The 12,171-nt window shown below is 44.5% G+C and overlaps 1 protein-coding gene across 8 annotated transcripts in view; it reads left to right on the top strand.

Moving 5' to 3' along the window:
- NECAB2 (N-terminal EF-hand calcium binding protein 2) overlaps positions 1 to 12,171 on the top strand; it is a 368,024-nt gene that overhangs the window by 16,852 nt on the left and 339,001 nt on the right. For 4 of the 8 annotated variants that reach the window (XM_073307521.1, XM_073307523.1, XM_073307520.1 and 1 more), the window contains one exon: positions 4,349 to 4,491. The exons of 2 other annotated variants lie outside the window; for them this stretch is intronic. In XM_073307521.1, the coding sequence (XP_073163622.1) occupies positions 4,349 to 4,491 (143 nt within the window). Of the gene's footprint in view, positions 1 to 4,348; positions 4,528 to 12,171 lie in introns of those variants that run through there. 2 more of the 8 variants (XM_073307530.1, XM_073307529.1) reach the window with 2 other exon arrangements.

The raw sequence follows: 12,171 nt of genomic DNA, 5'->3' as shown, positions 1-12,171 counted from the left end.
TAGCTTACCCTGAACCAGCAATGCAGGGGGAGCTTCTCCGTAGCTTTCTTAAACAGCACTTGCTCAGGCATTCTCTCTAACAGCTGTTGCAGGAAAGAAATCCTCTGGGAATGCCCTGGAATCTCTAGGAAGTGGGTTTTAGCCCTCGAAAGCTTATGCTCCTTGTTTTTTTTTCTTTAATTAAAGGTGTCCAACCAAACTTGGTAACCCTACTGTTGTTGCAATGCCACCTAGCAGCACCAAATTGTCCTTACCTCATTAGAGATGAGCCCTTTTTCTGTGCTGAAGACATGCCCCTCTGTTGAACCTTCACTTGTGTATTTATTTTTTTCTATTTCTGGTAACAGAAGGCAACACCGTGACTAGTCAAACCCACTCTGAAACAAAGATGTACTGTGCGGTAGTACAGTTCCCTCTTGTGACAACAGAATAGACTGCCTGAAGAATATTTTTATAATCCTTTCCTTTTAAGGTCTCCAAACTGTCATGGAACAAATTCACTTTCTAAATGTGATACTTCCCTTACACTTTACAGGGCTCCATTTCCTGCATGGCAAGGGGCGCTGAATGAACTGCAGGTTGGGATGGGATGGGCAGGGACAACGAGAAGTGAGGGCAGAGGATGTGGAAAAGTAAAACGCAATAGGAGAGAGACAATGAGGGGAATTACTTCTACTCTTTCCCTCTAGTTATGCACCCAAGATAACATGCAACCCTGCCAGAGACGCTGCTTGAAGAGGAACCAATGATTTGTCATTAAGGGGTGGCTGCTTCTGAATTTTAGGTAGCTGTGGAATTCAGATTTTTTTTCCCAATCCCAGTTACCTTCCTTTTATCACTTTCCCTTGCAATCAAAGCTATTTCCCCAATATTCCTTGGGTCAAGGTCATAGGAGCTTGAGGAGGGGTAAAAGTAACTCTTCAGAATGTACTTGGATTAAGCTGCAGGGGGCCCCTCAGCCCTGTCCTAAATTCCAGCAGCAGTGCATTGTTTCAGACTTGGGATATTGCACTGAGACCTTTCAGGTCCTTGTATATGCATCTGTGATTTAACCACCCACTAGCTACATTTAAAGATTATCCTTATTTCAAAGGGTTGGTCAAGAATTCCTACTCTTTCAGTAGTACTGGTACACCATCCATCTGAGCAATTGGCTATACTGCAATTCACAGAAAATCTTGCAAACATCCTAGTCAAAGGTAGCCCGTATTCTCAGGAAGTCCCATGAAGCTTTCAAATGTCTTGGAGACCTATAGAAGAAGTCCTAATAGTTACTGTAGTGTTTTGACCTCAGGTATTCAAATCGCTTCATCCACCACTAAATGCAACCATCTTCATCTGAAATGGAACATGACTTAACAGCAATGCCACATCAAGTTAGGGACAGAAAGGAAAATTGATAATTCATCTAATTAGAATTTAGATATGCAGAAGTTGTCTCTAACCACCAACATCCCTGAGACCCCCAGTTCCTGCAGAGCTGTATGCCATGGAACATGGTCAGACTCCCAATGGAAACCTACCTGTGTTTTGGTAAATGTTTATTCAAATCTCTAACAGATTTGGTAAAACATTTTGCTCCAGTGAATTGGCACCAGCTCTACTGAAATAATCCTTTTATAAGTATTTACATGCCCTGGGCTGACATCAGATTCCTTGCTATGTGGTGAGTACCTTTATTAAAAGTAAAGGTGCAAAATTGCTCAAAGAGATTAGTCTCAATGCTGAATCGCAATTAACAGATGCATCTTAAGAGCCACATTCTAAATTGGAGAGGTGATATTTCTGCTTGACTAAATCAAGCAACTGAGATCAGTGCCTAGTTGAATAATATTTCATGTTGCTTGTTTTATAGTATTTCTCTCCATACATAATTTCAAGTTAAATATTGGGGGGGGGGGGGGGATGAGTAGTGTGAGCATTGGCCTGCTAAACCCAGGGTTGAGTTCAATCCCTGAGGGGGCCATTTAGGGATCTGGGGCAAAAATTTAGGATTGGTCCTGCTTTCAGCAGGGGGTTGGACTAGATGACCTCCTGAGGTCCCTTCCAACCCTGATATTCTATGATACCTTGCTTTTCAATTTATGACCTAGCTTCCGTTTTTAGTTTAACTTTCAGAGGGAAATTGAGATTACATAGTTCTATTTACTTTTATAATGTGGGACTTTGTTTGGAAAGCTCACAGCAGGGTATTTAGTAAAACAAGGCTTAGCACTGGAGGTTATCTTAAAGAATCCAAATCTTCACACATTATTAGCGTCTACTGTAGTGTAGTGCATTGCTTGGCTCTTTCCTCCTCCTGAGAGCAAGCGGTAAGGACTCCCATGTTCCATTGCAAGCTCTGCTATTAAATTGCCAAATCACTTTAGAAGGGGGTGGGGGGAGCAGCTAGGTCTAAATTTTTAGAAGTGTCCACTCATTTTGGATGCCCAGCTTAATACACATACATGTTGGACACTCAAATTGAGGCACCATCAAATTTAGGAGAAGAATTGCAAAAATAGCTCTGGGATTTTAGGAGTACAAGTTCCACTGACTTTCAAAAGGTGCTTCCAAAAGTCGTCTCCTTATAGCTTAAGGTCTCCTTGCCTCACTGCACCCTTCTGAAACCTGAGTTGCTATCAGTCTTGGAAGGGGCCTGCGAGGCTTATGTTGGTAAAGAAGCCAGAGAGCTTTGGAGGAAAGGGACTATGTAGTCTGAAATTAATTCTTTTCCCTTTACGCTGACAGACTCCACAGGGACAAATTACAAGACATTGCCCCTGTATTTCTGACCTTTTCTTCTTGTGGTTCTTTTGAAAGTGGTGGCGGGGGGTTAAATCAAGTAGCATCCATGTTCTACAACTTGGATAAAAATGGCTTCTGAAAGCAGATATAACCCTGCCTTCCATTTCAATATCTTTAAGTAGCATGACATTGTGAGCCTGTGGAGAGCCTATTCCCTCTTCAAACATTACCAATCAAAACACCCAATTCAGTGGGAAGCTTTTTCCCCAGAAACTAGGTTCTGGTCATTGGAGAAAGAGACAGGGGTCTGAGGAATATTTATTTGGTTCATTTCTCTCACTGATTTTGTTCAGAACAGTCTGTTTAGTAGCCTTCTTAGGATAGCTGCATTGATTTCTCCTCTATCCAAAGCTTATTCTTCACCACTGTCTTACTAATGTAAGAAACCACAGGAACAGATGTTTAAGTAAGAAGCTCTCTGAAGTGATGTCATTCTAGACATAGGCCAAATGTAGAACTAGTTATGGCCCATTGAGCCAGTACCAACCCATCACAGATCAGCTCGTTGGTTTTGCACAGTCTGAGCTTTCGTTTTTGAGTTTTTTATCCCCAATCATGGCAGATTAAACCCTTCTGGATGAGAGACCCTAGAGTACCATCTTCCCCAGTGTACAGCCAAGGAGAAACAGTTTAATTTTGGAGGGCATGTGCACTTAATTTAGAATGTTACATTAGATATACCAGCCCCTCCCAGGGGTCAGTGAAGAGAGATTGGCCTTACTTCTAGTAGATGAGAAGTGTCCACTTTTCCTTGAAATGGAGTCTTGACAATAATGCCAAATGACAACCCAAGTGTTAAGTAGTTTTCCCTTTTGCCGATTTCAGAAGAAATGTCCATATATTCTGGGCTTTGGGGCAATTGCCCCTTTTCCTCTCTCCTGCCCAGTCTGGACTTGATTCAGACCCCACCCCTGGACTTCAAAGATCTGGATAAAGTAGAACCTGGAGCCAAAACACCATGTGGAGATTTGTGGGCAAACCCAGGTGTGAAGTTTTTCCAGCTCAAGCCCTCCCCAGTTTGACATCTCAACAAGAAAGTAGCTGGGTCCCAGATCCAGTGCCTATTGGAAGAGCAGGCCTGGGGACATATCCTGCCACCCACCGTATGGCAGCAGAAGGCCCCACAGGCAGTAGAACCCATGTGGTTCTGCTGTACAAGGCAGTGGTGGGCAGTATTTTGTGGAGACAGAGTTGTGGTTATGCACCCACTGAGGGCTGGGCTTCCATGCTAGTCCCTGAACGGCAAGGTTTGGGGGACTAAAGTGGTCTAAAGGAGGAGCAGGACTGGAGGATTTGTTGGCATGCAGCTCCCCCAGTCATTTACTCTGCAAACTATTGGGTAGGTAAAGGATTCCTTCCATACCCCTTCGCTCCTACTCTCATTCAGCCTAGCCCCAGGAGAGTGGACCTCTCTTAGAGTAGGGTCCATGCATGGAGGCTGCCTGTTTGAAATAGCAAGGTTACCTAAAATACCCTGAACACAGTAGTGTGTGGTGGTCCTGTACTCAAGTGTCCATGCATGTGGTGGCTTTTCAAGTAAGAAATTGTTTGTTGGTTGCAGGTACCGGGACAACAGGAGAGGCTGCAGTGTCAGCAACTTTCTAGAGCTGTCATGCCTGGCTCCCATTGTTTTCTTTATTCAAAGCATTCCTATTTGGAGGAGGAGATGAAACAAATGACAAAATATTGTGCAGAACAGACACTGTAAGCATCAGTTTTCCTGCTGTTCAGATGGGGAAGGTAGGAGACTTCAGGTTGAAATGCTGGATGTGTGGAATGATAAATATTTTAATGTCAGTATTTATATGTGAATGTGGCTTCAGCTGAGGATGTGAAACAAGTGATGTGCTCCAGGTACAAATTTGTGCTACAGGGAGGAAAATGCACCTCCACTGCTGTTTGTATAACTGGATTTGTTTCCCACTGCAAGTCTGATCCATATTTTTATTTTAAGCCAAAGAGAAGTTTTGAAACAGAACCAGCTTGACTTATAATTTTAGAAGTGAAATCGCTGCGATGCCCATACAAATGATGGGGGAGTGAATTGGAGTTAAGTGATGAGAGACTTGGCAAGAATGCTAAGCTTGCGTGCAGTGAAGTTTGAAGCCATTCCATGGTCGGTAATACATAGGGTGTGCTCAGAAAATGTGCATTTCACTCTGTGACTGTGTGGAGCAGTGGCTGTCGTTGTGCAAGGACTTAGGTGTGACTGAAGAGACCCTCCATTTTGGAAAGTGGAGTTAGGATGCAGGGGCAGAATAGACTGTTAGGATGCAGTTTACAGCTGGGTGTTATGTAGCACATCTAGTATGTTAAACAAAAATTAAATCTCTCCAGGCCTTAGCACCACTATGATGACTGGGTGGCACTGGAGTGCCTGAGAGGAGTCATCCTTCAAAACTGTCCTACTTTGGTCACCATGGTCACATGGTACTATTTCCTTTTCTTGATTAGGACAAAGTAGTTTGCTAATCTGCCAATCACCCCACAAATATATCAGACACTGGCTAGTCTGAAAATAGGGTGAAAAAACACTCTGAACAAGACTCCTTAAAAGTCACAAAAGTATTACCCTGCCATAGAGTCTAACTCTATGATCTCTTCAGTCTTGCTACTGCAGTAGCACTTAAGGACCCTGAACCAGGATCAGGACCCTATTGGACTTAGCATTACACAACCAACATAAATAGTCCCTGGACCTGACCTCTCAATTGAGCATTTGGACAATATGCATCAAGGGACTATACAAAAAGGTTAGGCGGAGCTGAGGGGACAGGTAAGAACATAAGAATGGCCATAGTGGGTCAGACCAGTGGTCCATCTAGCCCAGTATCCAGTCTTCTGACAGTTGCTGATGCTTCAGAGAGAATGAACAGGACAGTTATTGAGTGATCATCCCCTGTTATCCAGTCCCAGCTTCTGGCAGTCAGAGGCTTAGGGACACCCACACCATGGGGTTGTGTCCCTGACCATCTTGGATAATAGCATTGATGGCCTATCCTCCATGAATTTATCTAATTATACTTCTGGCCTTCACAACATCTCCTGGCAGTAAGTTCCACAAGTTGACTGTGCATTGTGTGAAGTATTTCCTTTTTGTTTGTTTTAAAACTGCTGCCTATTAATGTCATTGACTGACCCCTGGTTTGTGTGTTATGTGAATGGGTAAATAACACTTCTCTATTCCCTTTCTCCACACCATTCATGATTTTATAGATGTCTATCATATCCTCCCTTAGTCATCTCTTTTTCTAAGATGAACAGTCCCAGTCTCCTTTTGATCTCCTCTGGATGCTGTTCCATACCCCAATCGTTTTTGTTGCCCTTCTCTGTAATTTTTTCTAATGCATCTTTTTTGAGATGAGGTGAGCAGAATTGCACACAGTATTCAAGGTGTGGGATTTAGATTTTTGCTGTAGGATGGATTTACAGCTGCTTATCTAGAGTTAAGCTTGATCACCTACTTGATTGCTTTGAAGTCATTCATATCATACAACTGAAAGCTTCCTTAGGTTAGTTGTTAAAATAAAAATATTGAAAAATATTTGAGATATTAAGCCCTTGCCCATCAGGATTTTATAACAAATGCACTATTCACTAGGCCTCCTGGAAAGTGCAAGAGGATTTTGCGTAGACAGGAATGAACTGAATACTGATTTGAAACTCCAAAACTCAAGTAAATTTTCATCATTAAATTAATATGGTGTGATACACTACCATAAAATCCATCAATGTCACTTTGACTATTTTTTTTAGTGAGGAGAGGGGTAGACAAGGACCTAGTCTGAGGGCTTAATTACTATGAATTGAAGGAGTGGTTCTTGAGTTATTGGCAATACTGATGGCTTTGGTAAAGCTATTCCCTGGTCCCATCAGAGTATTACCGGAGAGTTTCTAGAACCTTCTATTTCCAGTCATTTGACTTAAATACTGGAGCATAATATGGAGTTAACAGTGATCTGAAAGTAGGAGAATAGTGAGGTAGCAAAGTTTACAGCTGCAGCAGTATTTAGGTTAGTCAAGACTAGAGAAGATTTGTGAACCTTAGAGAGACCTAAGCAAGCTATGCCAACAGACAAGTTTCCATAATGAAAACTAAGACACACTGAAAGCAAGAAAGTGAACTACTTGCACACATTGGTGGGTTCTAAAGAATGAACCACACAGGAAGGACTTAAGGATCCTTGTGGACAATTCAAAAGCGTCTACTCAATATGAACTTTTTGGCATTTGTTCTCATTTGATCACACTGATGCTTTGAAATGAACAGGAGTGAAGCAATTGCGATTTTGTAAAAATTTCTTATGTGATCATAAAAGAATAACTAGGAGAACATCAAGGACATGGTATTCACCCATTTCTCTACAATATGGGCCATGCAGAGCCCCAAAGAATTTGCGTGGCTTTGTATGTTTGAGCAAATGTAATGGAATTTTGCTGAGCAGCAGAGAAGACTCTGGCAGAATGGATGGGCCTGTTTACCTTGGGTTATTAGTACTCCTATATCTGCACTGATGCAAACCTAGTGTAGATATGCTAAACCAGAGCACTACGGGGCTTGCAGCAGTACAATTTACAGTTTCAAACCAGGGTAAACACTGGTGCCACATGTGTGGCACCAATATGCTGGTATTTGTACTGGTAGGTACAAATATCCCCATTAGAGACAGGCAGTAAGTCTGAGACTGTTCACACAATGGAATGGAAAGGCTTTTCCTCCTTTATTTTTTAAGGGACAGCAATTTATTTTCATTTGAGTGCTTATGCCAATATTTCATCTTCTGCTGGTTGAAGTTACCTGCTTTTTGTCTGAAATTGCTCTGTTTGGGGTCCATCTCATCCCCTTCCACATTTGTAAGTTTCAGCAGGTCAGTCAGATCTCTTCTCTCTCCCCCCCCCCCCACCCCCATTCCCTTTTGTAGGTTTTGACAAGTTGCAAAATGTTAGTTCTTTCCTTGGTTCAACAGCTCAGTCAGTTAATATCCCATTGCACTTTTTTTAATACCCAGAAAGCTTGACTCACTTTGGACTAGACACTCAGCTGACACCAGTAATGCAATGAAAAAAACTTTCCTTTTAAAAGTTCCTTTAGATTTTTTTTTTTTGTTACAAGCTCAACAATAGAAGCAAAAATGATTAAGGGGAAAATAGATCTAATTTCTGAAGGCCCTTTTTTCTTTTTGTTTAGATCTCTCTAAGGGGAAGAAAATGTCGGGTTTCTTCAGGGGTTTCCTTGAATTGATGCACAGAGAGAACAGTAGAAAAAATATTGTTACAAGAAGGGGTCTAATGGAAAGGTTTCCAGAGCCGCTGCCGCCTCCTATAGAAAGTCCTAGAGTTGAGATTCTGGCCAGCTCAATTAGTCATCAGCCATTCTTCAAATTCTGTTTTGAGATGGTATTAAAGCTACGCGAGAGCTATTGTGTGCACAGAGCTGGAAGAGATGTGGTGGTAGAGTAGGAAAAGAGTCACATAGAAGGGGATGTCCTTAAATTGCAGATAGCTTTTGTACAAGCACCCATGACCATAACATCAGGTCTCCTGATGGACAGGTAATTGAAATGATGCATTAGTTCATAATTAGTTCATCAACCTCATAATGATGAGGTTGTACCCTCCAATTGTAGCAGTCAGTAAGGGCCCAAGTACCAAGCACTTATTGTGGGGTTCTTAGTCCCCTCCATGTTCAGTGGCCTTATTGAAAACTGAGAGCAACTGGTACCATGTTGGGTTAGATCCTAGAGAAATACCACTAGCCAGAAAATTGGTAATGGCTCATTCTGTTTCAAGAGCGTTTAAGATGCTCGAAAGCTTTTGTTCAATCCCAAGACGCTGCAGCGTAATGGAAGCCAATGAAACAGAAGATATGGCAGAGAGAATTTTTAGCATGAGAGATTTCAGAGTGGCAGCTGTTAGTCTATATTCACAAAAAGAAAAGGAGTACTTGTGGCATCTTAGAGACTAACCAATTTATTTGAGCATAAGCATGAGAGAGTAACTAGTTCATTTTTCAATGAGTTCATTATTACTAATGAATAAAATGTACTATTTCAAACCAGCCAGGTAAAACTCTAAACAGGAGATGGCAAAACATTCTTTGCAGGCTGGTCCCTATGTCTATCCACACGTGGGCAGGCATGCATACCATGCGCCTGAGTCTGGAAGTTTTTCCAAGCAGTGTCCGTTGACCCACATATGCACAGTATCTTCCCTTGTGCTCCCAACCAAGGGTATAAGGGATGATGTGGGCCAATGCCACTCCAGTTCCCTCTTACCACCACATGGCCTGAGACACAACCCTGTCCTCCTTTGCTCTTCTAATCTCTCAAAGAAAGAATTATTGCATATGTTTGCTGTAAATAGTTCTATTGTAGTGTAGGAACCCCTTCCTCCACCCTGGTTGGGGGAAAACCCTCTTTATCCCAGGTCCTATGCTTCAAGAACTGTCTCCTGCCCTTGCTCCTTTTCCATCTGCAGCAAACATCAATGATTCCTCTACCATCTGGGCCAGACAGATGCTGCACTTTGCAGAGATGCACAAGTCCTTCCTCCCCAGAACCAGAAAGGCCCAAGAGCTCAGGCTGATAGAGGCTTTGAGGCCCCAATCTGATCCTGACATGGGAAACCCTCACGTACATTGGACTCAGCTGGCCAGCAGTACCCCTCTGTCTCAAGTTGCAGTGCGGGAGGTTTAGGTTGGATATTAGGAAAAACTTTTTCACGAGGAGGGTGATGAAGCACTGGACTGCATTACCTAGGGAGGTGGTGGGATCTCCTTCCTTAGAGGTTTTTAAGGTCAGGCTTGACAAAGCCCTGGCTGGGATGGTTTAGTTGGGGTTGGTCCTGCTTTGAGGACCAACCCCAACTAAATGACCTCCTGAAGTCCCTTCCAACCGTGATATTCTATGAACACAAGCCATGGAGTGGAGCCCAAAGACTCAAGATGCAGGGCTCCCCATGAGAGTAAGAAACACTCTTGTGGGTATAAGGGCAGCTGCCTGCAGTGGACCGCCCACAAGAAATGCATTCTCTCCCCAAGCCATGCCAGGTCGGGTGAGACATTGTGTACAAATCCTGTGGAACTGGCTCTGAAGGCCCCCCAGCTGGAGGGTAAGATGAAGAAAAGGGATCTGCCGGTACCAACAGTGACCAGGGTGCAGAGGTCACTCCTATTCATGAGCACTGGTCTGGATGTACCATGATACAGCCTCAACGATACAGAGATCGGCCAGCTCCAACGGTAGAAATGGCTCCCTCTGGTGTCTCGAGAGGAACCCTGCAGACCCAGGCCACACAGACTTTTCTGACACAGAAGGAGGTCTTTCTCCCCTACCCACAGTCTCCACTTTTGTCAGGCCCGACAGTTTTCAGGGAGGTTCCTGCATTGGAGGATGAACCACTGCTATCGTTGCAAGAAAGACCCCTTCCCTAGCCGTCAGACAGAGGCCTCTCAGTACTGACGGTACCACCGTTTCCACTGCCACTGTCTTCCTCGGAAGAGTCAGAGGAGATAGTGTGCCCCCGCAATGTGTCTGATGTGGCACAGGAGCCCAGACAGCTGCAGCAATCCTCTCCTCCCAGCTATGGTTCCCCTACCCCCAGCGATGCCTGGTATCACTTTCCATGGCGACCACTGTGACCAATTATGATGGGTCCCAGGGGAGCCACACTGAGGTTACTTAATTAGGGCAAAGTGCAAAGAATGGGGCAGACAATCCCCAAAGCTGGTGGTCATTCCAGTACTTAGATCCACCAAGCTAGCCTCAAAACAGCTTCTATAATACCTCATTGGTTACCCAGAAGCCAAAACACAGTTCTCTTAAAGCAACCCAGCCTTAGGCCTCCACCCAGACACCCAAGTGAAATATGATAATTACTGAATCTTATTCATCATATAAGAAAGTTCTACCAATCCCAAAGGATCAGACACATTACCTCTCAGGTTAATGAATACTCCAGAATTTACCCAAAGACACGCTTACAGCCAATTCTCATTAACTAAACTAAAATTTATTAAAAAAGGAAAAGAGAGAGTGAGTATTAGCAGAAAGACAAAGGGGCCAAGCTGTATCCTCACAGAGAATTTCTAAGTGGGTCTCGGGATGCATGCTAGTATGCTATAAGATAGCAAATCTTCCCGATCCCAGGGGCATAGGCTCAGGCTTCCTCGGGGCCTGGTGGGTGCTTAACCCCCCTGCTCCACCCCAGGCCCTTCCTTCACCCAACCCCTTTCCCCCAAGCCCCTGCCCCGCCTCTTCCTGCCCAGTTCCGATCCCTCCCCCAAGCGTGTCCCATCCCCACTCCTCCCCCTCCCCCCAAAGCCTCCCGCATGCCCCAAAACAGCTGATTGCGGTGGGTGGTAGGCGCTGGGAGGGAGGGGTTGATCAGCAGGGGCCACTGGCGGGCAGGAGGCTCTGAAGGGCAGGGGGGAACTGGCCCCCAGTGGGTGCTACGCACTTGCTAAGTTTTTTTTTCTGTGGGTGCTCCAGCCCTGGAACGCCCACGGAGTCGGCGCCTATGCCCAGGGGTGTTACAGCTTGCTCCACACAAGTACAAGCTGCCTCCACGGGATCCTTATCAGATGCCCTGTTGCAGGACATTTGCAAAGCCACAACTTGGTGATCTGTCCACATGTTTATGGCATGCTACTCAAGTGACAGCTGGGGATGCAGCAGTAGGAACAGCCATTACAAACGGCTCTGCTACCCCCTTCTCGCACTCACCTCCTCCCGGGTGACTTGCGAGCAGTCATCAATGTGTGGAGTACACATAGGGACCAGCACTTGAAGAAGAGGAGATTACTTAAACTGGAGGTTCTTTGAGATGTGTGGTCCCTATCTGGATTCCACTACCCGCCCTCCTTCTCCTCTGCTTTGGACTTGAGGAGGAACTGGAGTGGCATCAACCCACACTGCCCATTATGCCCTCGGTTGGGAGCACGAAGAAAGAAACTGCTCGTGCAGGTCAACAGACACTGCTTGGAAAAACTTCCGGACTTGGGTGCATGGAGCACATGTATGCCCATGTGCAGAATACGGATAGGAACCACATGCCTCAAAGAACCGCTAGTTACAGTAAATAACCTCCTTCCCCACTCAAGGACACGCCACACCACTTCCATGTCCAAGTTAAGCTTTCAGGATCCTAAGTAGGTATGTTCATGCCTTCTGTTCAACCCCACCTTATGATAATGGACATTTAAACATTAAACCCCGTGTTTTTGGACTGTTTTCCCAAGTCTTGTCTTAGCAGATGAGGGCAAACCAGGAAAACCCTAGACTGCCTCGATGATAACTAGATACAGCTGAGCCTTATTAGACTCAATCTTAAAGAAGCAGTCTGCCTTTTCAGGCTCTGGGGTCTGCTCAGTTTGTCCTACTGCCT

The sequence above is a fragment of the Lepidochelys kempii genome, chromosome 12 (genome assembly GCF_965140265.1).
Source record: "Lepidochelys kempii isolate rLepKem1 chromosome 12, rLepKem1.hap2, whole genome shotgun sequence".
NCBI lineage: Eukaryota > Metazoa > Chordata > Testudines > Cheloniidae > Lepidochelys > Lepidochelys kempii.
The sequence above is the reverse complement of the archived record's forward strand: the minus strand, read 5'-3'. Positions and strand labels throughout refer to the sequence as shown.